We start from the raw sequence: 26,409 nt of genomic DNA, 5'->3' as shown, positions 1-26,409 counted from the left end.
GTAGATTTAATGACCGTCACTGTGAATTTGCTCACCTTGGTTTATGCCTTGGCTCGGTAATTTGCCTGATTAATGAGATCTTGATGACCTCTTCCAAGCAGTTAAAAAAATAGTAATAATAGTAGCACTTACTTAAAAGACTTGTTGAATACAGTGAAATAGGAGAAGCGGCTAATTCATTGCACTTAACTCCATTATCAGCTGTAACGGTAATGAACAGACTTTGTCTTGCTCAGAGTCTAAAGCCGGGGCATCCAAAACCAATCCCTTTTAGCCTGCACTTAGCAGGCAGGAGTGTAATTTATAACCCTGCCTGGTGTGAATAAGTGAGTTTGCAAAGGGCTGCGGGCGTTAATGAAGTGCTAGGAGAGGTGGGCGGCAGATGAGCTGCGTAGGGACCGGTTTTGCCCAAACACCCTTAATTTGGGTGTGCTTGATCCCAGACCCTGCTGACAGCCGTGGGGAGGAACCTCCAGTCTTGGCGAGGCTTTCCCCCGTCCGCGCGGTCATGGGCATCCACCCGGCACGTGGGGACCCCCCAGCGAGGAGCGGGCAGCAGGAGGGCTGCGGAAGGGGGTCGGTGATGCAGACCGGAGCAGCTGGAGAGGAAGAGGTGCCCGTGGTGGTCACAGCGGTGGACGGGGCATTTTCGGTTTCACCTGCGGCTCCTCCTGGCCGGTTTCTGTGGGGTGCCCCGGCGGGCGGCTCTCTGCCGCGGCACCTTGTCCTCATGCCACGAGTCACCAGCGGCTCCGAATGCCAAGTGACGTTCGGAGTTGGTTGGCAGCTCCTGGGTTTTTCTGGAATGGCCAAATGTGGTATCTTAGCAACAAAGGGAATTTTTCTCCTTTTAGATCGGATTTGTTTTTTAACAGCTTCGATGCTGAACGTTGCTCCTACCTGGGCAGAGCCAGGGCATGGGCGTACCGGGGACATCGCCCTCCCCGGCTCCTGCTCTGCTGCAGCCGTGGTGGGTCGGAGAAGATAAAACATTGCTGGGGGAGATTGCTCCAAGGCCACTGCTTTTCTGAGAGGCTTTGGACGTTGTAGGTGGTGTGGGAAAGGAGAAGTTTGCACGTGTCAGCCGGTTGCATGAGAACAAAAGCAAAGCCCTTAACCCAAAGTAGACCTGGCCCCGTGGGTCGCATCGGCTGCTTTGGTAGTCGTCGATGTGGCATGTCTTGGTGCTCACGGCTGGTGGTGCTGGCGGTTTGGTTCAGTGGGAGCAGCCGGGAGCCCAGGGCTGAGCCTGGGCTGCTCTGCGGGGTCACCCAGCCGGGGTGGGGGCACAGGGCTCCTGGAGGGCTCGGGGTCCAGCCACCCGCCCTGCTGACGGGCTCCTCTGGGCGCTTTCCCCGCAGGGTGCAGGTCGAGTTCTACGTGAATGAAAACACCTTCAAGGAGCGACTGAAGCTCTTCTTCATCAAAAACCAGCGATCGAGTGAGTGCTCCGTGCGTGGAGCATCTGCCAGGAGAAACCAAACGCTGGCCCAGCTGGGAGAGCGTGCTCCATCCTGGTGGGATGAGAAGCCATTGCCATCTGCTGGTGGCTGTCTCTCCGTGTGTCCCCAGCGCTGGCTGCCCAGCCCAGGGCTGCTGCTGCCTGTTGGCCTTTCTGCTGGGTGCTGGACACCTCGGTTTGGGGGGATGCGGATGCACGGGGAGGAGGGGATGCCGCCTGCCACCTTTGCTCGCTGGGGACAAACAGCACGGGAACCAGCTGGGGTAAACGGGCTGGGAGCAGGGTGGGCGTCAGGAGCTGCCCAGGGGGGTCGGGGAGCAAATGTCCCTGCCACGGAGCCGGTGATGCTCCGCAGGGAGGCCGGCGGCTGTGGGGACAGCCGAGGCAGGCTGCGAGGTACCCGCTCCTCCTTCAACCATCCGGATTAGCCTCCACTTGACTAATAGTGTTTTTATTTTCTTTCTCTGATATGTCATTAGCTGTCTGGAGGGAGTCTGCTCGTTAATTTATAAATTCACATTTTCTTTTCCTCCCTGCATCCTCTCATCTTGTTAAAAAGCTGGAGCGCAGCACAACAGGGTGCCCATGGGGAAGTTTTTAATGAAAATGTGATGAATTTCTCACTCGTAATTTGAGTAATAACCCGATGAACTGGCTGGGGAGAGAGAGCGGATAAAGCAGCAGCTCTTGCTTGCCGTCCCTCCTCCTGCACGCCGTTTGCAGCGCGGCCGGCGGAGCGGTGCCCTGGCCCTGCCAGTCTGATGCTTTTTAACGGATGCCTGCTAATGCGGGCGATACACTCCAGCAGCTCCCTTGTTCGCCTTTCACATCTACCGGGGCCAGCAAGGAGCTGACTCATCGTTATTTATTTCTATATTAGTCTCCTATATATTTGACGCTGGGTTGGACGCGTAGAGCCCCGGGCAAAGCGTGAGCAACGGTTGTGTGGGCTCAGGGGGGGTCCCGCGGTGCGAGGGGCCCTGCAAAGCTTGTGGGAAGCGAAGGAGGCTGTGCTGTGGGGTGCAGGGGGTGTGGGGGGGTGCTGTGGGGTGCAGGGGGTGTGGGGGGTGCGGGGGGTGCGCTGCCTGGCCCACACGTGTTCCCCTCTGCCGCAGGCCTGAGGATTCGCCTCTTCAACTTCTCGCTGAAGCTGCTCACCTGCCTCCTGTACATCGTCCGCGTCCTGCTCGACAACCCGGAGGAGGGCATAGGCTGGTGAGTGCCGCTGCCGCCGGGCCCCCCACCCCGATCCCCCCGCAACGGGGAGCGCGGACGCGATGGCAGCTGCTGACGGCGGGTGTGAAGATGCACGACGGATTGCTTTTCTCGCTCCGGCTGTTTGCATCGATAGTTTAGCCAAACGTGCCGGTCCCGGTGGGCTTTGCTCCCTGCCCAAACCCCGTGGGCAGGCGCGTGGGCGGCCGCCGGCCCCGCACGGTGCACAGCGGGAAGGGGGTGGAAAAGCTCAGCGTCACGTTCGTTTCCAAATGCCGTCTGGCTCTAACGGTCAGGGGTGCAGCGTGGCCTCAGACGCAGGCAAGAGCTCATGGTTGCAGGGCAGCGCCATGCAAGTATTTTCTGAACCCTGATGCCCTTGAAGACACTTATGCTAAATCCCATTTAAGCATTTGGGAAGGAAACGTGTTTTGCCATTTAGATTCCCAGGGTGACAGATGATTACATACATCAGCTTTGCCCTGGGTTTCAGCGTAAGCCTATTTTTACTATGTCCTTGCTTTGTTTAGCTCACATACAGTGTGGGGTTTTTTTTTTCCAAGAGCTAGGAGAATTAGCAATTGGATTTTCTCTTTGTAGAGGTTGCAGACTACCAAGTACACCTGCATTGTCCAGAAGTGGTTTCAGATCTGTAAGAATTAAGCGTGACAGAGGTGCATATCCTGGAAAGCTTTAGCACAGCTACAGTTCAGGAAACTCCACGTTCCTGAGGCTGTGTGGCAAAATAAAGGCTGGCCGGTGGGAACGCTCCCTCGCAGCAAGGCGGGGGGAAGTTTGGCTTCGGTGCTGCCCGGCTGGCCGGCGGCTCGGAGCCCAGCTAGCCTTGTCCTAGAAGCCAAAGCTCAGCAGCTTTTGCTAATTGTAACCTGGCAATTCCCAGCTGCAGCCCTGTGCCTGGCGAGTATCAGCGTTTTGCAGCATCTCTGGTACGGGCTGAAGTACCCGAGGGGTCTTATTCCGCAGCAATAAGATGCTGAAAACTGCCCGGGTGAGATGGGCTCCTGTGGAAAGCCCCGGCTATAGAGACCAGTGTGTGTTTGGCCCCGAGGGAGCGTGTCTGGGGCCTCCCCCAGCATCAGGACAGAGCGGCCAGGGCACCCCAGGAGCCCGGGGAGTCGATGCCAGCACCCCTTTTCTGTCCTCCCCCCTTCCCCGCTGACTGCTTTCTCCTGCTATGTCTTTCTCTTCTCCTAGCTGGGAATGTGAAAAGCAGAATTACACGGCGTTCAACCAGTCCACGAAGATAAACTGGTGAGTCGAGAGTTGTTCCAGGGCTGGGGTCCAGCTCTGCCAGGATGCGGGAACGCAGTGATGGACGTGGCTGGTGCCGGCAGCTGCCCGTGGCCATCTCTTGGTCACGGGGCTGCTCGGGGGACCCTCCCAGGATCAAATCAATTGACAAGTGCCATGGCTGCACCCTTGGGGATGGCTCGTCCTCAGTGCAGAGGCTGCTTGAACAAACTGTCCAGTAAGGAAGACCAGTACCAGTCCTGATCCTGCATCAGTGCTGGCCTCAGATTTGCATTCGGTGGGGGGTGAAGGTGCTGCTAGTTAGGCTGCAGTTTAGAGCTGTTTTCAATTTTCTTTGCAGGTCACACATCTTCTGGGTGGATAGAAAAATGCCGCTGTGGGCTGTGCAGGTGAGTGCCCGGACCTTGGCCACGGTCGTGCAGGAGCACAGCAGGAGCTGGGGTTGGGGCTCTGCTGCCAGCCTGTCTCTGCCCGCAACAGCGAGGGGCAACGGGTTCTCCTGGGCGAGCAGAAAATGAGCTGGGGATTTGCTGGGAGCGGCCACATGGCCCTGGGTGAAAAATCCCAGGAGCTGACAGGAGAGGACAAGCTGTCGGAAGATCAGGTCATGAGGCTGGGCTCAGCTCCTCCCCAGCCTGGGAGCAGCTGTACCAGTGAGGGGCTGTTTTCAGGCTGGGCAGCTGCCTGGGGAATCGCTTGTACGAGGGTTGAGCACCCGTTGGCTTCTGCTCAGGGCTGCTTGCACGCCTGTTGCTCGTGCGTGGCAGACGTTCACACACACACACGGGTGCAGAGAAATCGAACGGGGCTGTGTCTGCGATACCCACGGGCCCCTCGTCGCACAGGGCAGGAGGCTCGGCAGAGGCGCTCGCAGCCTCTGAGCGACTGACGCCGCATCGGACGAGCCCTCAGCAGCCCTCGTCTGTCTGTCTGTCTGTCTGTCTGTCTGTCTGTCTCCGCAGGTCAGCATAGCGTTAATCAGCTTCCTGGAGACCATGCTGCTCATCTATCTCAGCTACAAGGTAGGTGCCCCGGGGCGGGCGGTGGACAGTGATGCGCAGTCTGGGTCCGACCCCCCCCGCCGTGAATTCATTTCTTTGAGCTGTCTGAAGCCTGAAGCATCCTGAGAGGATGTTTGTCTCGGCGGTGTCTGAGCTGGCTGTTGTCCCTTCTCATTCCCCCCGGGCTGCTGGATGAGTGTTTGGCAGAGCACACCTGGGGCATCTCTTCTTTTTCCACCTTCCTTTACATTCAAAACCTGTTTTACAAAAGGTCACCGCTTTTCTTTGGGGGGGGGAGGCAGTTTCCTGAGGCTGAGGACCTGGAGCTGAGCTCGGCAGCACGACTCCTGCTTGTGCCGAGGTCTGCTGCCTCCGGAGGTAGCAGGCACTGCTCCAAGCCAGGCAGGGAGAGGCACAAGCTGACTCCTTTGGACCAAAACCCCTTAAAATGGCCAAGAAAAGTGACTTTAACAAATGGCATCTTCTCGGGGTCCCTGGGACAGTCGGCAGAAGAGACTCAGGCCCTGCGTCACCCGCCCGGTTGGAGTGCCACCGAGCCGTGCCGGTCACTCTTGTTGCCCGTCCTTGCACAAGGCGTTGTTGTCCCCTGGCTTTGGGCAGCACCAGCGACGGACAGAGGGACGTGGTGGCTGTGGAAAGGACTGAACAGTTTGGGAAGGTTTGACCCACTCCGGCGTGTCTGCCACCGAAGCGTCTTTCGGGCTGCTCTGGCGAACTTCCCCCATCTAGCAGGGGCTGTGGCAGAGCGGGAGCTTTTCAGTTGTCCTGGGGTCGATTTTTAAGCTTACTTAATTATTATTGTTTTTAATTCCTCAGGGGAACATCTGGGAACAGATTTTTCGCATTTCGTTCATCCTTGAGATGATTAACACGGTGCCATTTATTATCACAGTGAGTGTTTCCCAGTGACATTTTAAAACAGCTTTAAGTTTAATAAGTACTGTAGTTTTGGTGGTGAAATAAAGAAAAAAAAATGGATGTCTGGCCAAGTAGTATTTAAAGCTGGCAGAAAATTTTTTTCTTCAATATTTTTCAACACAATGACTTTCTCTGGAGTGTTATCCCAGAAAGCATCCTCTGTTTTCAGCTGCCCCACTGCAGCCGGGGGAGGGAGCTGCTTTCAGTGCCGCCTCTGCAGAGGCCAGCGCTTAGTTTGGAGACGGAGCCCTTCTCAACAGGGCTCGAATTGGCTGGTTATAGCTTTTTATGACAGACAACGTGGATTTTTCTGCGAGTAACTCTTGCTTTCATAGATATTCTGGCCTCCTTTGCGGAATTTGTTCATTCCCGTGTTTCTGAACTGCTGGCTTGCCAAGTACGCCCTGGAGAACATGATTGTGAGTGACTGGTCCCATCCCACCCCTTTCGCCCGGCTCCTCTGCCCCGGGGATGCCGAGGGCAGGTTTTCAGTGCTCGGTGCGTGCAGCCGTGCCGGGGTCGGTGGGAGGTGAGGCTTTGCCAGCTGGCGGTGCTGGGCTGCGGACCTGAGCTCCCACTCGAGCTGTCTCTCCCGGCAGCAGAGCTCAGCCCTGCTCACAGAAATGCACATCCCTTCTCAAGGGCCAAATTCTGGCCTGACCTTCATCTGGGGGGAGCATTGCTGGAGCAGTCGGTACTTGGAGGAGTGCTTTACCCTCCGCCTCTCTGAGCTGGTGAGAGCCTTCTCCTCTCTCCCCAGAACGACCTGCACCGAGCCATACAAAGGACCCAGTCTGCGATGTTTAACCAGGTGCTCATTCTGATCTGCACCCTCCTGTGTCTCGTTTTCACGGGGTGAGTGTTGCTCTTCAATTCACTGAACCATCTTCTTCATCCTGGGAAACCAGCTTTGCACGTCCCAGGGGTGACCGGCAGAGCCGGGCTCTGGCAGGGCTTCCGGGGGGGTTGGGGGGCACCGTCCCAGCTGTGGTGGGATGGCATTGCCAGGATGTAACGGAGGGACTTGGGAACCCAGAGGGGGTTCTGCCTCTAGGCAGGGTCTTCTAGCCTGATTTTTCAGCCTGAGAGGCTTATGCTGAGGAAAGCATAATTATTCAAGGCCGCTGATTAGATTGAAGTCCCAAGCCTCTGGCATCCTTCCTTCGCTAACGGGACAAGTCCCAGTTCCTCGGGCTGAGCTGTGGAGCTGGGGGAGCCATGGCCAGGGGTGCGCCCCAGGTGTCCGCTCCTGGCCGCGGGCTTTGGCTTGGGCACAGCCACGTCTGCTGGAGCTACGGGAGGACCCTGCACCACCAGCCCCCAGCGCCGGGCTCCTCCCGGCTCCGTTCCCCAGCGCGCTGAACGCTGGGAAGAGCAATTCCTATTTTAGAAACTAATTATCCTCTCTAATTATCTGATTTTAACAAAAAAACTTTTTAATGGGAGCGTGTGAGGATGAGGGCATTGTCGCAGGGAGATGGGTGATGCGGACAGGAGTCTCGGGGCAGGGCTGGGCTGTGAGCGTCACGGAGCCACGGGCAGGGACAGCAGCGTCCCGTGGGGACACGGGCTGGGGCGCGTGCGACGGCTCCTTCAGCACCAGGACCCTTTGCACCCGCTGGCTCCCACCGCGCTCTTCCTCCTCACCAGGTTACCATGGCTGCTGAGCTTGTTTGTGTAACGAGCCACTGGGGCTTCTGCTAATTAACTGGGCCCTTTACCCCGCGCGTTGCCATCAACAAGGGCATTGCTTTATAACGGAGCCACTTCTCATCGCTGGGTACTTAGCTTTGAATTAGGCTTCTTGAATTTTCCTCTGGCTCCCTTGGTCTGGATTTGAAGCACATAATACCAATTAAGTTGCTGAATGGACAGGAAATGAGGCTTTTAGGCCCATGAGTCTTTGGCAATAAAGATGATCCTCTGATGTGAATGACTAATGCAATTTCGGAGCTCATCAGTGCTCCCCGCCCCCGGCACCCCCCACCCGCTGGGGCCGTGGACGTGTTTCCTGACGGATGCGGCAGGGCTGCAATTCGGGTCCAGGACAACTTAGGTGACACTGGTGTTAAGCAAGATGACTTTGAACCTGTGGGTTTGTGGAATTACGCCGCCCGCCTAACCGCAGGGAGCGAGGTGGCTCCGCGGCATGGCTCTGCAGGGGCAGCGGCACAGGCGGGAGCGGGCAAGGGGACCTGCCTCCTGCCTGCAGAGCACATCCCCCTGTAACTGAGAGACCTTCCCGCGGGCTGAGTCGTTCCAGAGCCCCGCTGGCACAGCTGCTTGCTTCCACATGCTGGTTTTTTGCAATGCAAGGGCAGCCCCGGGGTGATGTCCAACATGCTGTCCATGGCATGGTCTTATCGTCACCCATCACCCAGGACCTAGACTGCCTCATGCTGCTTTGGTGAGCAACCACATCAAACCAACTCCTTCATCTGTTAGCTGAATCATTTCTGTTGGTGACATAAATCCACTGCTGATGCTGACAGCGTGTTACAGACAAATTTCCTCCACGGACATGGGTGTAAGTCACCTTCTAGGGTTCCCCACTGACTTCAGCAGGTGCTACGGGCACTGCCTGTCTCCCGTGCAGGGAAACACTCGCTGTGATGTGTGCTTTCTCCCTGCAGGACCTGTGGCATCCAGCATTTAGAAAGAGCAGGCGAGAAGCTCTCCCTCTTCAAGTCCTTCTATTTCTGCATCGTCACCTTTTCCACCGTGGGCTATGGAGACGTGACACCAAAGATCTGGCCTTCCCAGCTCCTCGTCGTGATAATGATTTGCGTCGCCCTGGTTGTGCTGCCACTCCAGGTTAGACCTGCGCAGCTGAGGATGGAGAGGGACGCAGAGCCTGCGCCCGGGCAGCCCTGCCGATGGGGACATCAGCTCTCTGCTCTCGTTTGCAGTTCGAGGAGCTCGTTTACCTGTGGATGGAGCGGCAGAAGTCAGGAGGCAATTACAGCCGTCACCGTGCCCAGACAGAGAAACACGTCGTCCTTTGTGTCAGCTCTCTCAAGATTGATCTCCTCATGGACTTCCTCAACGAGTTTTACGCCCACCCACGCCTGCAGGTGAGGACCGGCATGTTGCCACACTGTGCTCGGTCAACGCTTGCCCTTGCCAGGCTCGCGGCCTTGCTGGGCACGGCCGGGGCGCTGCTGGTGCCCTGCCCAGCCGCAGTGGATGTGGCAAAGAATAAGGCAAAACCCATCCAGCCCTGCACCGGGAAGCGTGTCACCAAGCAGAGGTGACAAGTGGTACCCCAGGGCCACCTCCCTTTGGCATCTCCGTGGTGGGGCTCGCTCTGCCTGATCCACCCCGGTTTATGGCCAGACCTGTTACAGCCCTGTGCAAGTGCGTGGAGAGGGACAGAGGGAGTTTTCTAAGTGTTACGATATCTTTGCTGAATGAAGAATCTCAGACAGAAACAGAACACGTAATTGCTAAACCTCGGTGAGATTTAGCCAGCTCTTACTGGAGTATCCCCACATAATAAGTGACCTTCCTGCAAATGACTGTGCCTTTCCATCTCCCCAGGACGAGAGCATCCCAGATGTGTTTCAGATTTGCATTTCATTCCAACACTCACATACGCTTCGTTACCATCGCCCAGCCTTGATTCCATGCGTTCAAGCTTTAAAATCCTGCTCATTTCTATAACTGCAAGAGGCTCCGCTTTGCTGTGGGTGTGCAGCTCCTTCCTAGTTCCATAGTCAGCTGTGCCTGGCTTTGTTATGCAGAATGGGGTGGAGAAGATGCTGATGCGTTTTCCAAGACCCGTGCAAGACCCTAGAGCAGGGACAGGGCGTGTTACACACGGGGAGCAAATATCAAAAGCCCCAAAAGAGCTATTTGCTCAGGCAGCAAAATCCCGTGTCTTGGCTCGCTGCGGCAGGCGTGTGCAGGACTGCCAGCCCGCCGACCCACGCCAGCCTCTCTCTTGCAGGATTACTACGTGGTGATACTTTGCCCAACAGAGATGGATATCCAGGTGCGACGGGTCCTGCAGATCCCTCTGTGGTCGCAGCGTGTGATCTACCTCCAGGGCTCTGCGCTGAAGGACCAGGACCTCATGAGAGCCAAGTGAGCAGAGGGACGTGCCACGCACCCACAGCAAGGCTGGTCCCGCTGCGCTGCCAAGCTGCCCGTGGGCTTCAGAGCTGCGGAGGAGGGTCCCCAGCAGTATCAGCCCAGATGCATGACGATGGGCATCCCGGCGTGCCTGCACTGGGGTCTGGGAGGGGGCTGGCAGCACCCTGGCTGGTGCGGGCAGATGCCCGGCTTTGCCGACCTGTGTTATTCACAGGGTCACTGCAATCTGTTTGCAGGATGGACAACGGAGAAGCCTGCTTCATCCTCAGCAGCCGCAACGAGGTGGACCGCACCGCGGCAGTAAGCCAGGCCTGGGGGATGGCACGGTCGGAAATTATTCATTTCTGAGACTGGAAGGGACCGGGATGATTGCTGCATCTTGCCTCTGCACGGCACAGAAGTGCACCAGGAGGCAGCTGGGGCGAGAGCGGGGGGTTGAGCGCTGAGCTCTGCCCCGGGCGCCCGCACAGGCTGCATGCCCTGCGTGCTCTGGGACAGCTCGCCCCAAAACCTCCTCGCCTAATGCGATCTTACCCCAGCCCGGGCAGGGCCTTTGCTGGGAAGATCTTAGTTTGGGAGCCCCGGGAGAGGGAGGGGGTGGCAGCAGTGACAGGTCTCGCTGCCGGCCAGCGCCAGGGACGCCGCTCACGCCGCAGCAGCGGCTCCTGTCCGCCCGTGCCATCCTGAGCCCGCGCGGCCCCGCCGGAGGGTCTTCTCTGCACGTGCTGACATGCGGAGCAAGGGGTGCCGCGCTCCCTCCCCGCTGCCGAGGCACCGCCTGGCCCTTCCCTCCTTTGGCACTTGGCACTCCTGCTTGTCATGGCGCTGCCGAAGGTCCCCGCGGGCAGGCGGTGACCATGGAGGAACGCAGAGGTGGCACGGGGACGGCACGGGGACATGCAGCAGCACGCTGCCAGCTGAGCAGGGGATGCTCACCTTCCCTTTGCTGTCCCCGTTTCCCATCGGTGCTGGGTTTTGGGGAGCAGGGGAGGGCAGTTACCCCCCGTTAGCAGTGGGTGTTGGAGGAGCCCTTGCCGTACGTCTCTGCGGTGGCCGGGTGCTTTGCAGTTCATCCCGTGTGGAAGCATTGAGGAAAATAAGCCATCAGACAAGTAGCTCTTGCTCTTCTCCTCGGCTAGGACCACCAGACCATCCTGAGAGCCTGGGCTGTGAAAGATTTTGCTCCCAACTGTCCTCTCTACGTTCAGATCTTAAAGCCTGAAAACAAGTTTCACGTCAAGTTTGCCGGTGAGTCAGAGGGGCTGCGTGGCAGTGGGCAGCACTGCTCGCATCGCTGGTCTGGACGGTCTTACCTCCCATCACGGATGTTTCCAGCGGTGTTTCCGTCTCGGAGGAGTCAGTGACCCGGTGCTGAGACTCCTCCCGATTGCTTTATCACGATGCACAATAAAGCCTGCAGCAACATGCCCAGGGCTGGGGGAGAGCTGGCTCGGGGCTGCGCCGGGGTGGGCTGCGTGCGGGCACACCAGTCCCACGTGTGCCGGGGTGGGCTGCGTGCGGGCACACCAGTCCCACGTGCGCCGGGGTGGGCTGCGTGCGGGCACACCGGTCCCACGTGTGCTCAGTGTGCGTCCCCACGGACGCGGTGGTGGTGGGCTGATGCCTACCTGGCTGGTTTCCAGCCTGCATCCCTGTTTTCCTGCCTGCATTAACCCCATTTGTGGTGCTCCCTGTGGGGTGTCGATTGGCTGAAAGCCTTCCCGGACTGGCAGGAGGAGGAAGCACCCAGCCCCCAACGCCACCCCAAAATTACTGCATCCCCAGGCACCGCTGGCTGAGGAGCCCATCCATCCCCCTCCCTGCCGTGACCGTCCCCTCTGCCTTTCAGATCACGTCGTCTGTGAAGAGGAGTGCAAATATGCCATGCTGGCGCTCAACTGCGTCTGCCCGGCCACCTCCACCCTCATCACGCTGCTGGTGCACACCTCCCGCGGCCAGTGAGTGCTGCCTGCCTGCCCCTGCCTGCCCCTGCCTGCCCCTGCCTGCCTGCCCCTGCCCCTGCCTGCCCCTGCCTGCCCCTGCCTGCCCCTGCCTGCCTCTGCCTGCCCCTGCCCTCTCCTCCGCTGCCCCAGCCTGAGCATGGAGGGCCGGCAGAGCTGGTGGGGGGGCTCTGGGCCCAGGGGGCAGGATGGGGGTCTGGGGGAGCAGATTGGGACCTGGGACCCCCCAGCCAGGTCGGGAGCAAAAGCCAGTATTGTAGGGGGAAAACAGCAGTGCAGCTGGGCTGGCCAATGCCCCCTTTCCGGAGATGGGGAATGAAAATGTCTCCTTTATACTGGCACGGTCCCACTGGGGGGGGGGGGGGGTCAGTTCGCACCCCGTGCAAACCCGGAGCCCACAGGCTGGAGGGGGGGATATAAAGCACAGCTGGTAACGCAGCGGTGTGGGTCCTGTGCTCCTTGGCCACTCAGAAATGTCTGAAGTTGGGTAATGTGGCATCAAAAGAGTTATGAAAGATCATCACCCGATGGCTCTCGCCCCACGCTCGGAGCTGTTCGCCAACACGGGCTCTGAGCGCTGCCTCTGCGCCCCCCGGGAGTCCTCATTAGATAGAAAGGCACTTACAACCAGAAATGAAAACGAGCTCATCCTCAGACACCGACAGCTCATGGAGACGCGTCGCCGTGATCTCACCACTGTTGATCCAAACGGCAGCTTCAGCGCTGATGAGCGCTCCTGCCGTGCGGCTCTGCCCCGGGAGCCGGCTGGTGTGCTGGGGTCTGTGCCGGCACCGACTGGGGGGGGTCCCGTCCCGGCATGGCGGGGGGGACACCTGTCCTGGCATCGGCAGGTCCCAACCCAGCACAACTGGGGTCCTGGCACAATGGGGATCCCATCCTGGCACAAAGGAGGGGTCCTGTCCCAGCACCATGGTGGGGGGTTCCATCCCAGCACACTGCTGCTGTCGTTGCAGGGAGGGCCAGGAGTCCCCGGAGCAGTGGCAGCGGATGTACGGGCGCTGCTCGGGCAACGAGGTCTACCACATCCGGATGGGCGACAGCAAGTTCTTCATGGAGTACGAAGGGAAGAGCTTCACCTACGCCGCCTTCCACGCGCACAAGAAGTGAGGGCAGGGGGGGCAATGGGCAGGGCTGGGCAGGGCGTATCTGCCAGTCTGCGTCCCTGGGGCGCCGGGGCTGGAGGGTACTGTGAGGTCCTTTGTGCAGGGACAAAGCTCCAAAGGGGGTTTCTCCAGCTGTTAATGCCCACGTCACGTTCCCGGCACAGGTACGGCGTCTGCCTGATCGGCATCCGGAGGGAGGAGAACAAGAGCATCCTGCTGAACCCCGGCCCGCGGCACATCATGGCAGCCTCCGACACCTGCTTCTACATCAACATCACCAAGGAGGAGAACTCTGCCTTCATCTTCAAGCAGGAGGAGAAGCAGAAGAAGAAGGGCTTCGCGGGGAGAGGCACCTACGACGGCCCATCCCGCCTGCCCGTGCACAGCATCATCGCCAGCATGGGTGAGTCGGGGGGGCCTCGGTGGGGCAGGGGGGCAGCGGGGCTCCCCGGGAGGGCAGGGTAGGATCCTGCACACGCTGATCCGGCTCCTTCCCCAGGTTTGGTTTGGTTTTGCGAACTCCTTGCCGTGGCCCCCACCCGGGTATTGCTGGGAGCCACTGAAAATCCCTTTCCATTCCCTGTCCTGGTCACCTCACCATTAAAATACACGCTGCTTCTCGTACCCTGGGTGCTCTCAGCAAGCTCAGATATCATTATTAAAGCTTGTGATGTCCATTATCATTATCAGCATTTGCATAAATCCCCCAAGCCCTGGTTGGAAGAATAAATGCCGTTGTCCACATCCAAAATCGTGTTTATGATTCACAACCTGACGAAGAGCATAGTTTGCTCTGCAGTGAGTGGTGCATTTGTGCAAATAAAAAACACCATGAGTCATTACTTCCAGATTGTATTTGGGGAAAGTGAGTTTTGGGGCTGCCTGGAGAGGCTGCGCTACATGAGCAGATTATATTTCAGGCAAATAATTTATGCATTTGTACTCATGAGCAGCAATTTGCATAGATTATCCCGCAGCAAGCCACAAAGCACTTTGCTGAACAGCGTTTGTCAGTGTTCTCATTACGTGGCTCGTTTGCAGAGGGACCTTTGGCAAAGAGGAACGAGAGGGAGAGAAATCGCGGGAGCGCAGGGCAGCGGTGCCCAGCGAGCCCAGCGCCTGGGCTTTGCGTGCTGGGAAGCTCCCCGCGTTCCTGACCACCCAGAAATCGCTGTTTGGCCAAGACTCAGATGAGAGCCTCGGCAGGGGTTTCTGGTGGTGACTTGGCGGCCCCGGTCAATACTTTGTAAATATGTTAGGTTTTTGGAAGCTGCTGGAGGACTGGGTGGGGAGGGCTCTCTTGTCCCGCATGAAGATCTGGAGCTGATCCGGAGGGATGTGGGAGGTGGAAGAGGGTGTTGCGCTGCGTCGGGGGCTGCCCGCCTGCATCTCCCAGGGGGCTTGAGGACCACCAGGGCAAAGGGGCATCCATGGGGAGGGCAGCGTCCCAGCAAGGGGCAGACACGGTGGCATCAGCTTGTTCCTAACCTGGTTGGTGTCTCCCAGAACCTGCACAGATCTGCAGGAAGGGGGTGAGGCTGGAGGGTTGTCATCTCTGAGATGCATCAGAATAACAAAAACTACTGTTAAAGCAAGGTTTTGCAGGTTCAAGGAGCAACAGGTGGGCAAGAGGTTCAGCTGGCACAATGCAGGAGGCCACAGCTGGGGGATGGAGAGGGTGACAGTCCCCGGGGCCAGCAGCCTGCACCCATGCCGGGAGCAGCGGAGCCGTGCCCCCAGGGAGATGCTCCACACACCAGTGCCCAGGTGGAAGTCACTGGTGGGTGCTTTGCCCGCACTGCCCATGCCCACGAATGGTTTAGCTTCACCTGGGTTGTATTTAACAGGCACGATGCACGGCCCCGTGTGCTCCACCTCGTCCCCGTGCCGGGCTGAAGGGTGCGATGCTTTGCTGACGCAGCTCTCTTCACCTCCTTATAGCATGTTTGCTGTGCTTCCTTCCCCACCGTGTCCAGGTACAGTAGCCATGGACCTGCAAAACACGGAGTGCCGCCCCGCTAACAGCAGCAAGCTGGCACTGCCGGCCGAGAACGGCTCGGGCAACCGCCGGCCCAGCATCGCGCCCGTCCTCGAGCTGGCCGACACCTCGTCCCTGCTGCCCTGCGACCTGCTCAGCGACCAGTCGGAGGACGAGATGACACAGTCGGACGAGGAGGGGTCGGCAGTTGTGGAGTGAGTCGCTCGCCTTTGGTCGAGCTGTCCCTCGTTTCAGAGAGACGGGGACCGTTGTAAATGATGGGCGTTCAGTGGTGCCTGAGGGATGCTGCATGTTTACAATCTCGTAAGCCTTTGCATAGCAAAAGACATTCCTAAATACGTGTATTTTGTAAAATGTCCAACTGCTGTGGGAGAGTTTTGCAAAGCATTTGCCAGTGATGTGCTTCAGCCCTGGGTCTGCTGCTTTTAAATGTTTTTTCCAGCATCTGAGTGTTGTACACGTGAAAGCTCTCCCCGTGTCCTCACACTGCTGGATTTTCTCTCTGCTGCAGGTACGTGAAGGGCTACCCACCGAACTCCCCCTACATTGGGAGCTCCCCGACTCTGTGCCACCTTTTACCCGAGAAAGCCCCTTTCTGCTGCCTGAGGCTGGACAAGGTACGATGGGGATGCAGGTGGCTGCAGCCCCCCCTCGGGAGCGGGACGGTGGGTGGGCGGCTGAGAGCTGCGCGCTGAGTCCCCTGCGCTGCCTTCCACCACGCAGGGCTGCAAGCACAACAGCTTTGAAGATGCCAAAGCCTACGGGTTTAAGAACAAACTGATTATCGTTTCGGCGGAGACGGCTGGGAACGGACTGTATAACTTCATTGTCCCCCTTCGTGCGTACTATCGGTCCCGCAAAGAGTTGAACCCAATTGTGTTGCTGCTGGACAACAAGCAAGTACTTTTCCGCAGACGTTTTCCATCGCGCCGAGCCCTCCCCTGTGTTTTCATGGGCATCTCGGACCGTGGGGATGGGAGCGTGGGGCAGTGGCAGTGGCACTGTTGGGTACCTCGGCTGATGTTGGCCCTGGGGACTTCTGTGTGGGTTTTGTGCCTGTGTTTGACGCATGTATTATATTTGCTGAACCACGTTGCTCTCATCTGTTGCTCTTCCTCCAGGCCCGAGCACCACTTTCTGGAAGCCATCTGTTGTTTCCCCATGGTTTACTACATGGAGGGCACGATCGACAAGTAGGTGTTTCCGTGTGTGGCTGTACGGTGATGCCTAAATGTGTTGCATTCACCCCGGGCCAGGCTTTTGGGTCATCCCATGAGAAGTCCCAGGGTTGGTACCGTAGAGCTGAGCCCACCCTTGGCTTCTCAGGTTGTTGAACCCATCCGGTAGATGGGAGCAGGCGAAGAGCTGGTGGTTGGGAGCAGCCTGGGCTCGCTGTAGGGCTGTACGTTGCAGCGTGCTGCTTCCCTGTGTTGTTTCCAAGAGCTGACCCAGCGCTCTTCTCTTTGGCAACTGCCCAGCCTGGACAGCTTGCTGCAGTGTGGCATCATCTACGCCGACAACCTGGTGGTTGTAGACAAGGAGAGCACGATGAGCGCCGAGGAGGACTACATGGCGGATGCAAAGACGATTGTCAATGTCCAGACCATGTTCAGGTGAGGGGTGACCGCTGCCCTGGCTCCGTCACAGCCACTTACATCTGCTGGAGACAATACCAGGAAGGGTGCTGGTGTCTGGGGTGGTGGCTAAGGGCACTGGGATGGTTTTGGTCCTCCTCAGGCTTTACATGCAGGGAGTGCTCTCACTTCTGAGTGAGCTCCAGGACAACAGGTCTCTTTCCATTGCAGGCTCTTCCCCAGCCTCAGCATTATCACAGAGCTGACCCACCCTTCCAACATGAGGTTCATGCAGTTCAGAGCAAAGGACAGTTACTCTCTTGCCCTTTCCAAGCTAGAAAAGGTAAGAGAAGGTCTTCCCCTGCACGTGGGGTCTGGGAAGTCAATGCTGAGAGTGACTCCGTCTGAGCTCCTCAAGGTCCCGTGCTCTTCTGCACGCTGCAGCTACCACAGTGTGCATCTACCCGAGCTAACCTGCAGCAAACAAACATGTGGGCAGTCAATCTTTGGACTAGCTACCTCCTTCTACATATTTACATATTTATGCGGTGACCGGAGGTTGTGCTGGTTTGCCTACTGCTGTGCTGGGCACACCAGACCTCTGAATCAGGTTTAATGCTGTGACTGCAGTGGGGTCAGTGTACTGAGACTGATCTTCTGACAAGGGTGAAAGTACCCCTGAACCAGACACGGGGCATGTGAAAGGGCCCCCTCCAGCCCGTGTCAAAAAACCCAACCATGTCTCACACATTTGCATGGAGAAAACCCCTTTTTCACCCGGTGTAAGGATGCTGCCCTGGTTCCCTCCTGGCACACCCGCCAGAAACGCTATGCTGGTGTCCTCCCATTTTCATGAGTCTTCTAGTTTCTGTGCAACCTGTGCGTGGGGAAGCTGCGTGGTTTTTGCTTTGCTAGATGCCCTGGAGGGATGTGAACAAGCCCCTGCCAACGGTGTGTTGCCTGTGGGTGCTCACGTCTCCCCCTCCTCTTCCAGAAAGAGCGAGAGAACGGCTCCAACCTGGCCTTCATGTTCCGGCTGCCCTTTGCGGCCGGGAGGGTCTTCAGCATCAGCATGCTGGACACGCTGCTCTACCAGGTGAGAGTCTGACGGGCTCTGGGTCATGCACCCCTGCAGCTGTGGCTGCCCCTTTGCGTCTCCCAATGAATAACCGAGCAAACCTTTTCTCCGGCTTCCTGCCCAAATGTCTCTCCCTAGTCGTTCGTGAAGGACTACATGATCACCATCACTCGGTTGCTGCTGGGTCTCGACACCACGCCGGGCTCTGGTTACCTCTGTGCGGTAGGTGCCAAGTCCCTCTGGGTTGAAACCATCGAGCCAAGTCATCGTGGATCTGGTGGGATCTGTCACCCTGCGCATGGGGGTGGAGGGTTCCCCTCTTCTGGGAATGGGGGAAAACAACGTTAGGCAGAACATGCCAGGTCGTTGCTCCCCTGCCCTGTGTGTGGGGAACCTCAGTGCTACCAAAAACCCAAGAGCTACCAGGGACCAAAGTCCCCATTCTGAAGGCTGGGGTTGGAAATCGCCCCCAGTCTTTTTGTGGAGTCCATCTCGCTTTTGGCATTGACATGGCTGAGCTGGGTGAAGTTCAGGAGCAGCCCAAGATGCTCCTCAGCAGGCTCTGCACAGCACAGGGGGGTTGATGTTTGTCCTCTGTTGCTCAGATGAAGATCACTGAAGATGACCTGTGGATCCGGACATATGGCCGGCTCTTCCAGAAGCTCTGCTCCTCCAGTGCGGAGATTCCCATCGGGATTTACAGGACTGAGTCGCACATGTTCGCAACCTCCGAGGTTAGGGGCATGGCGGTGACGTGTGCCAGGAAGGGGCTGCTGGTGGTCCCAGCAGAGATGCGGTCCATGAGGGTGGCTGGGTCCGTGAGGCCCCTGGGACCTCGTTGCAGCAGCGGTGGGGGGAGCGAGGGGAGGGGAAGCTCTGCCTTTGCTTCGTTAGTGGCTCCGCATCTGCGTTGTGGTGGTGTCCCGGTTGCCCAGGCGGGCATGCCGGCCGGTGTCAACGCCCATCTGTCCGGGCAGCAGCCGGGTGGGGGGTTCCTCGGCACAGCTTGCGGTGCCACTGGCACCGCGTCCCCGGGGAGCGGGCAGACGGGGCACTGCAGGGCTGCTGACGCTTTATTTTTCCTTCTTTTTTCCCCCGCTGCAGCCCCACGACATCAGAGCGCAGGTGAGTGCGGCCGGGCGCCCGGGCGGTGTGGGGCGTCGTGCCTGGCTGTCAGCGCTGCCTCCTGCGCCCCCGCCGCAGCCCGACCGCGGGCCAGTGGTCGCACCAACTCTGGCCACCAAGAGCCACCGCGCACCTTGTGCCGGCCATCACCCCGGTGCCGGCACGGCGCTGCCTGGCCCCGCGGAAGGGCGATGCCGGCTGAGCCTCGGCAGTCCGGGATGACAAAAGTCATGCAGTGTAATTAAGTGGGATAAGGAGCAGGGGAGTGAGGCAGGCTCCGCTTTAAATACTTTCGGTTTTCAGCTTTGTAGCAAGCAGCCACAGGGAGCCGAAAGTTAACATTTAATTAAATGCGATCCACCTCTTTCTTAGAGGTGCTTTAAACCACTTTATTACCAAATTGCTGCTCGCCGGTGGGGGTTGCGGTGTTGGAGATGCTGCAGCACGGCTGCTCTAAGATCGAGAGAGGGAGGCAGGGGCATGGCCGTCCCTTGGGCAGCCCAGGGATAATGGTGCGAGAGATGGCAGGAGCCCGTTAGACGCCACTCGACAGTGCTCATCCCAGATCTGCTGGCCGGGTAGTTTTAGCAGGACAGAGATGATGAGCTGGGAGAGCGCGTGTGGGTCAGAGGAAGGATCCCATCCCATGGCAGAGATCCCACCCAAGGACAGGACAGGCTCCCCCGTGTCCCCTCCCCACCCCGTGACCTGCTGGGCTTCCAGTCACAGATCTCAATCAACGTCGAGGACTGCGAGGACACGAAGGACGTCAAGGAGCACTGGGGCATCAAGACCAGCCACCACAGGAACTCGTGCTCCAGCGACCAGTCCGAGCACCCGCTGCTGCGGCGCAAGAGCATGCAGTGGGCACGCCGGCTGAGCAGGAAGGGCAACAAGCACTCCAGCAAGACGGCCGAGTGGATCAGCCAGCAGCGCCTCAGCTTGTACCGGCGCTCCGAGAGGCAGGAGCTTTCCGAGCTCGTCAAAAACCGTATGAAGCACCTGGGCTTGCCCACGACCGGGTACGGTAAGTGCCGTTCGGTTGCGCTTCTCTGCCGTGGTGCATCCCGCTCCTGGGCTCCACAGGTAACCCTGTGCTGAGCCTAACCCCAAGCCGAGCCTAACCCCAAGCCGAGCCTAACCCCAAGCTGAGCCTAACCCCGTGCCAAACCTAAACCCAAGCTAAGCCTATCCCCAAGCCGAGCCTAGCCCCGCAGCAGGCGCTGCCCCTCCGAGCAGCACCTCATACCCCAGCTTGCTTCTGCTTCTGCAGCCGAGCGCGTTCCTGGCTGGGGTGCCGCAGCGCGGAGCCCCCTCACCTGCAACCCTCGGCCGACTGCAGGCAGCCCCCCCCCCCCCCCCCCCGTTTCGGGGCTCTGGGACGGGTCCAGGCAGGAGTTTGCAGCAGCAGAGTAACTCTCTCCCTTCCGCCTGCAGCTGGACCCAGCGCCGCGGTGCAGCCTTCGGGCACGATGCCCCGCTTGCTCCCCCAGACCCCCCCCCCCTTTTCTGGCTGTGCAGAAACGGTGGTTCAGGACCCACTGACTGCAAAACCCTTCTGCCCGAGAGCCCCCCTAGAGCAGCAGGGAGAGGTGAAGCCCCATCAGCAGGCACAACCCCCTTTTCTTATAGAGTTTAATCCTCCAAAAAAACTCTTCCATGGAAAACATTTCGGTAGCTGTAGGGCTGAGTGGTTTGCTTCATTGTGTGTGAAACGTGTCTCCGGCTGCGATGAGCCCGCGCGGCCCCGGGGCGTCCACAGCGCTCAGGGTCCCTCCGTGCAGCCGCATTTCTCGTGAAGCTTCTCACCTGCCCGTCGGTGCTGGTGTCTGTGTCCCCCCCGGACGATTCCCCATCCCTTGGTTACGACAAAGTCTGTAGCCCACAGCTTGTTTGGTTTGGTTTCTGTTTGGGTTTGTTTTGTTTTTTTTTTTCCCCCCCTTCCTTTCTTTTAAGCCATCCTGTGCTGCTGCCTGTTTGCTCCATCCTCGAAGAGCGTCCGTCCGCCCCGCGCCAGCCCCTGCCCGCACGCAGGCTGGCACCGTGCCCCGGCCGGGATGGGAACCGATTTTGGGAGGCTGGGGGGAGGGAGGGAAGGATTCCTCCTCTCCCATCTTGGCTTCTCCCTCGCAGCCCTTTAGGCACGTGAAAGAGAAGGAGAAGATGTAAAGAAATGCAGCGCAGGACGGGGTTTGGAGCGGAGGGCGAACGCGCCGGCTGTGGGGCTGTGGGCATCGGCCAGCCTTCCCGGGAGAGGCAGGAGAGGGGGGCACAGGGCACGACAGGGGAGGGCTTGCAGCAGTACATCCCCCCCTCTCTCTATTTTCCCTGCATTACTAGTCCCAGAAGTTTCTGCTGGGTTTTCTGGGGGACTTCCAGCTCCCTGCAGCTCCGTGGCAGCGTCTGGAGCACGGCTCACGGCGTGCACCGCCTTAGAAAAGCTCTTTGACACAGCTGCTGGGCGTGGGAACCGGGGAACCCGTGCACCCCAAGCACAGCCCAGGCACCTGAAGCAAGAGCTGCCTCGGCGTGTGCTGCTGCGGGCAGGCCACCGCATGGCATCCCCGTCAAACGCAGGCAGCGGGTACGGCAGAGGCGGCTTCCCTGCCTGCACGGCCTCGGGCGAGGATCCCGAGGGGCCGCCCTCATCCCAGCCCCGCCGGGATGCTCTGGGCACCCTGGGCTGGGTTAGCGTCGGAGTTTGCATCCTTCTCCCGGCCGATCCGGCAAATTTTGGCTGGAGCAAACTGGAGGGGGGGGGTGGCTCCAGCAAGCACTGAGGCAGCGAGGGGTGCAGGACCCGTTGGGGTGGGAGAGCAATGCCTGGCTGGGACCGGGACATCGGGCACCGAGGGGGGACCAGCAGCTCCCGAGCCCCTGCGGCACGTCTGCGGCCGGCTGTGCTGGGACTGTGCGTTGTCACCGTGTGTCACCGTCAGTGTCTGGACACTCATGGCGTTTTGGAAGAACACGTTGCTCTGCCTTCTCCCCCTTTCCTTTTTCTTTTGCTCATTTTATTGCTGCAGTGCAGGAGCTCGTCTCTGATATTTGCCGAATCATGGCTTGCTGACCTCTCTCTCTCTCTCTGTTTATGTCTGTGCCTTTCCCTGTATGTTCTGTAGAGGATGTAGCAAATTTAACAGCCAGTGATGTGATGAATCGGGTAAACCTGGGATATTTGCAAGGTAATTCCCTTTCCCTGGGAGTCCCGCGTGACTCATGGCGTGCAGCGTACAACAAGATCATGCCAGCTAAGCCCAATCCACACCCTTGCCGGTTTTCACCTTAGATACCCGAGCCTTTCAAGCACTCATTTGTTGGGTGGTGTTGGAAAGCAGTGCAAACGCAGCGCTCCGCAAAGCCACGGAGATGATAAACCTCAGGGACCCTTTTCTAGTGGAATCGTTCCAGGGAAATCACAGCCCTCAGCTGTCGTTAAAGGAAACCCTCCCTCCGTTGCTCTGCGAGTTGGTTTTGGTCTGTAAAGCCAGCGGCAATTTGAGGAGGGGATCTGCGGGCGGGGGGGGGGAACGAGCGCAGCGGAGCTGCTGGCGTGTGCTGCCACGAGATGCTGGAGCTCCCGCACCGGCCCCTTCGCCTCGTGGCTGCACGTGGGTCAGCTGGAGCTCGGGGCCAAGGCAGCCCTTGGAAAGCCCTTCGCAATCCTCGGTTTGCGTTCCTGGAGAACCCTCTGCCGTCAGCAGACCCTGTTTTCTGACGGGGGGGGCTCGGCGCGAGGCAGCAGCCGCAGGTACCCCTGTGCTGCAGACACCCCGGGGCACCTTGTTGGCCCCCGCGGGAGCTGCAGGGTTGCTGGGTCACTTACACCCTCAGGCAGTGGTGTAAAGAGCCCTGGAAAGGCCCCTCTGTACTGCAGCAGCCTAGAGATTAGCAATAGCCCGACCTAGCTCTAATTTAGGCTTCACTAACACGCGCTTAAGGTGAAAAGTTGGCATTTTCCTATAACCTGTGTCCTTCATGAGAGACGCAGCCCCAGCTGGGGCTCATGGAAGCCCCACGCCAGCAGAGTATATTGCCAGCTGGCCGGCGGGTGCTGGGCAGAGCTCAGACCCCGCAGGTATCTCCCCCTCCCGCAGAAGAGCTGGGGCTGAGCGAGCCCCCGTGTCCTGCCGCAGCGGGGCCCAGCACCATCCAGTCGCCCCAGCCGCCTGCTGAACCAGGAGACCCCCCCCACGGGTGAACGTCCGGCGTGGTGGCGTCGCTGCCGGGGGTCGCGTGGGGATGGGAGCTGGAGCTCTGCACTGGCTCCCCCCCCCACCCCAAAAAAAAAAAAAAGAGAAATCCTGCCGGAGGGTGCTGCTGGGCTGAGCCCTGCCGCTGTGCCGCGGGGACGCTATGGCAATATACCTGGTGGGTTTAGCAGTGCCTGGCTCAGCTGCATGGGGGGGTCAGGAAAAGGTGCTTCCATGGAGCAGGGAAACCTGCCGCGAGTCAGGGCCCTTCCTCGCCTTCCCCGTCATGGCAAACCCCCGTGTCTCCCGTCGGCTCCCAGGGTCCGTGTGCCCCCCGCGCCCCAGCATCGCCACCCCCTGTCCCCGCCTCGCTGTAAGGCTGAGCACTGGGGTGGCCGCAGAGGTGCCAGGGAGGTGTCTGAGCCACGAAACAAGGGTCTCGTGTCCCCCTGCAAGTGCCGCTGTGTGCGGTACCGGCGTGGTCCGGCTGCAGGGATGCTCCAGGGTCCGTCAGGATGCGCGCTGGGCAAATGCACGGCGACGCTGGGGTGGGGGGGGAGCCTGTCTGCATCCCTGTGCAGGGTGCCAGGCCAGGTGGCTGTGGTGACTTAAGCTGCTGTGGCTCATCTCGGTGTGATCAGGCACCCATGGGTGCTTTTACGGCAGGAGACTTGGCCTGTGTCCCGCCGTGTGGCAGGGCAGCCTTTGACCGGGGGATCCGCAGGGGGACGGGGTGGTGGGAGCGGCAGGACAGGTCACGGGGAGCAGCCCCCAGCCAAAGCCCCGTCCTGGTGGCTGGTCCCTGGTCCCGCTGCCCCCAAGCCGAGCTCCATTTATCCGAGATCGGCGAACACCTGGGGGGCACCGATGCTCTCAGAGGAGCCCTTCTGCTAGCCCGGAGGGGCACCCCCCCAGTGACAAGCCTTGCAGCGAGCTGGCGTGCCGCTGTGCTCATTACGCTGCCCCTTGCGTCCGTCTGTCCGTCCCCTCTCCATCCTGTCCATCCGCACCCCGTCACTCCGTCTGTACACCGTGTTACTTGTCGCAGCTTCCGCCCCCTCCCCGGCCGCCCGCAGCCTTGCACCCCCCATTCATTTCACCCATGATCTTGTTCTCAGCCAATTCAGAAAGAACAGCCCCCCCCCCCCCCCATGGCCCCAGGGCCGCCCATTCGCCCCACGCAGCACCCATGGGTGCAGCTCTCGGTGGCCCCGTGCCCCCCCCCCCCGCCCCGGGAGGTCACTGTAGTTCAGAGCCATCCCTGAACGGCATCGACGGCTCTGAAACTCCACGGAGGTGGTTTCCCTTGGGCAGGGGAAAGAAGTGATTGTTGAAGTAAATCCTGTTGCTGGAGGATGCTAAATTAAGCGCTTCAGGAAGGGGAGGAGTGGGCAGAGCACTCGAGTGGCCGGTGGGGGGGAGGGTTTGGCTGCCCGGACCCGGTGGTTGGCGTCGTTGTGCTATACCTAACGTGGCAAGACTAACGTGTTCCCTTTTTTGCACTAAACCAAGGTAAGACATCTTACTTTTTTTGGGGCGGGCGAGTGGGGACTTTGCAGAGTTGCGTCTGCCGGGCCCCGGGGCCATGCTGGGGGGGGGTGCAGGGAGGTGGCAGAGGTGTTCTGGTGCTCTCCCGGTAGCCACGCCATTGCCCACGGGCTCCCTCCGTAAAGGGACTCCTGTGCCGTCCTTGGGGACGAGCTGTGACCCCTCAGAGCCGGGTGCTGCGGGACCAAGGGCCACCGCGGCATCTGTCGGTCCATCCCTCACCGGTGCTTTCCCCTCCTCTCGCAGATGAGATGAACGACCACCAGAACACCTTGTCCTACGTCCTGATCAATCCCCCCCCGGACACGCGGCTGGAGCTCAACGACATCGTGTAGGTGCTGCCCCCCGCCCCCCCCCCCCCCAGGCTCCCCCCCGGGCAGGAGCACTCCCCGTACCCCCAGAGCTGCCCCAGCGCCGCGGGCTGCCCCGTCGCATTGCTTTCCACGAGTTCTCGTACACACCTGGGGGTTCTGCCTCCTTCCCAGGCCACCCCCCCCCCGTGTTCCTGAGCAGCACCCAGAGTGCCCCAGCTCTGCCCAGCACCCCGGGCTTTTTCCCTTGGCTTTTGCCGCTGCGCAGCGCCAGGAGAAATAACTCCTAATTAATTTGGCAGCTGCCAGACCAGCAGCTCCCAGCACAGCACCATGGGCCATCCCCACGTGTCCCGGCCACCGGGATGAGCCAGACCCCAATTTTGGGGGTGCACAGCTCCCTTCTGCCGTCGGGGAAGCGGGGGAGAGGGGTGGGGGGTGTGTGTGTCCCCGTGTGTGTGTGTGTGTCCCAGCGGTGTAACCGGGCTGTGCCCCACAGGTACCTGATCCGCTCCGACCCGCTGGCCCACGTGGCCAACGATGGCCACAGCCGCAAGAGCAGCTGCAGCAACAAGCTGGGCCCCTGCAACCCCGAAACACGTGACGAGACCCAGCTGTGAGCAGCCCCCCCTCACCCCCCCCCGCCCCCCCCCCCCCCAAACTCCCGCGCCCCACACCCCTGCCGGGGCCGGCGGCTCCGGGGAGAGGCAGCGAAGAAGAGGACGGCCAGCCAGAGGGGAAGGCTGCCGTCGCCCGCGGGTGCCCGTCGCCCCAGGGGGAGGCGATGCCCAGCCTGGCTTTGCGCGGCGGCAGGGATGCCCGGAGCCCCGGGAGGGATGGGGCAGCTGGACAGCCCGACAGCCGGCGGGCGTACGGCCCGTGGCTTTTAACTTTTTATACAAATACCGCAACTAGTGAGAAAGTCTTCGCTGGTGCTGGTGGGACGTGGCTGAGACCCCGATGACAAATGACCCTGTGTGAGCAGGACCGTGTTTAAAATTGTCCCCAGATGATGCAGGTCATTTGCATTTGATGGGGCTCGTCAATACAAGAGCAAAACTGCACCAAAACCCTCCTCCTCCTCCTCCTCCTTTGCCAGGTATCCCTCGGGGTACCCAACCTTCTGCTCTTTCACCCAGTTCATGTTCTTCATCCTCTGTTGCTTTTCTGTTCCGGGCATCGATGTGAGGAGCGCTCGGAGCCGTGTGGGCGGCGGGGGAGGACTCGCCGGTGGCGGTGGGATGGACGGGACGGGTGGGACGGGGCGATGCAGCGCTCCCCGGTGCCGTGGCACCTGCTGCCTCCAGCGTGTCTCGGCATCTCACAAACCAAAACGCACCGCCGCCGGGTGACCGAAGCCATGCCATCCCCGTGGCAATGCCTGTCGGCACACGTGGAGTCACGGCGGCGGGCACGGTGTCCTTGGCTTTGCACCCCGCCCCGGGCGAGCTTGCCCCCCCCCCATCGCTGCTGCTGCCAGAGCTGCCCGGGGCGGTGAGGGACTCGGGGCCC

General features: G+C 59.8%; 1 protein-coding gene across 11 annotated transcripts in view; it reads left to right on the top strand.

Moving 5' to 3' along the window:
* KCNT1 (potassium sodium-activated channel subfamily T member 1) overlaps positions 1 to 26,035 on the top strand; it is an 88,589-nt gene extending 62,554 nt beyond the window's left edge. For 6 of the 11 annotated variants that reach the window (XM_075772350.1, XM_075772342.1, XM_075772348.1 and 3 more), the window contains 30 exons: positions 1,362 to 1,441; positions 2,578 to 2,677; positions 3,893 to 3,949; positions 4,290 to 4,338; positions 4,912 to 4,971; positions 5,788 to 5,862; positions 6,225 to 6,308; positions 6,650 to 6,744; positions 8,523 to 8,703; positions 8,799 to 8,963; positions 9,839 to 9,975; positions 10,221 to 10,284; positions 11,124 to 11,232; positions 11,834 to 11,942; positions 12,920 to 13,069; positions 13,234 to 13,472; positions 15,046 to 15,262; positions 15,580 to 15,685; positions 15,792 to 15,964; positions 16,190 to 16,261; positions 16,547 to 16,681; positions 16,874 to 16,985; positions 17,637 to 17,738; positions 17,859 to 17,942; positions 18,326 to 18,454; positions 18,825 to 18,845; positions 19,569 to 19,872; positions 21,968 to 22,030; positions 24,833 to 24,917; positions 25,397 to 25,638. In XM_075772350.1, coding sequence (XP_075628465.1) covers positions 1,362 to 1,441; positions 2,578 to 2,677; positions 3,893 to 3,949; positions 4,290 to 4,338; positions 4,912 to 4,971; positions 5,788 to 5,862; positions 6,225 to 6,308; positions 6,650 to 6,744; positions 8,523 to 8,703; positions 8,799 to 8,963; positions 9,839 to 9,975; positions 10,221 to 10,284; positions 11,124 to 11,232; positions 11,834 to 11,942; positions 12,920 to 13,069; positions 13,234 to 13,472; positions 15,046 to 15,262; positions 15,580 to 15,685; positions 15,792 to 15,964; positions 16,190 to 16,261; positions 16,547 to 16,681; positions 16,874 to 16,985; positions 17,637 to 17,738; positions 17,859 to 17,942; positions 18,326 to 18,454; positions 18,825 to 18,845; positions 19,569 to 19,872; positions 21,968 to 22,030; positions 24,833 to 24,917; positions 25,397 to 25,517 — 3,478 coding nt within the window. In that variant the 3' untranslated portion in view covers positions 25,518 to 25,638. Of the gene's footprint in view, positions 1 to 1,361; positions 1,442 to 2,577; positions 2,678 to 3,892; positions 3,950 to 4,289; positions 4,339 to 4,911; positions 4,972 to 5,787; positions 5,863 to 6,224; positions 6,309 to 6,649; positions 6,745 to 8,522; positions 8,704 to 8,798; positions 8,964 to 9,838; positions 9,976 to 10,220; positions 10,285 to 11,123; positions 11,233 to 11,833; positions 11,943 to 12,919; positions 13,070 to 13,233; positions 13,473 to 15,045; positions 15,263 to 15,579; positions 15,686 to 15,791; positions 15,965 to 16,189; positions 16,262 to 16,546; positions 16,682 to 16,873; positions 16,986 to 17,636; positions 17,739 to 17,858; positions 17,943 to 18,325; positions 18,455 to 18,824; positions 18,846 to 19,568; positions 19,873 to 21,967; positions 22,031 to 24,832; positions 24,918 to 25,396 lie in introns of all 11 variants that reach the window. The other 5 variants (XM_075772344.1, XM_075772351.1, XM_075772346.1 and 2 more) reach the window with 3 other exon arrangements.
* The last annotated feature ends 374 nt before the right edge of the window (positions 26,036 to 26,409 follow it).

This window comes from Balearica regulorum, chromosome 20, assembly GCF_011004875.1.
Source record: "Balearica regulorum gibbericeps isolate bBalReg1 chromosome 20, bBalReg1.pri, whole genome shotgun sequence".
Lineage (NCBI taxonomy): Eukaryota > Metazoa > Chordata > Aves > Gruiformes > Gruidae > Balearica > Balearica regulorum.
Note: the sequence above shows the minus strand (reverse complement) of the source record. Positions and strands in the feature narration are given on the sequence as shown.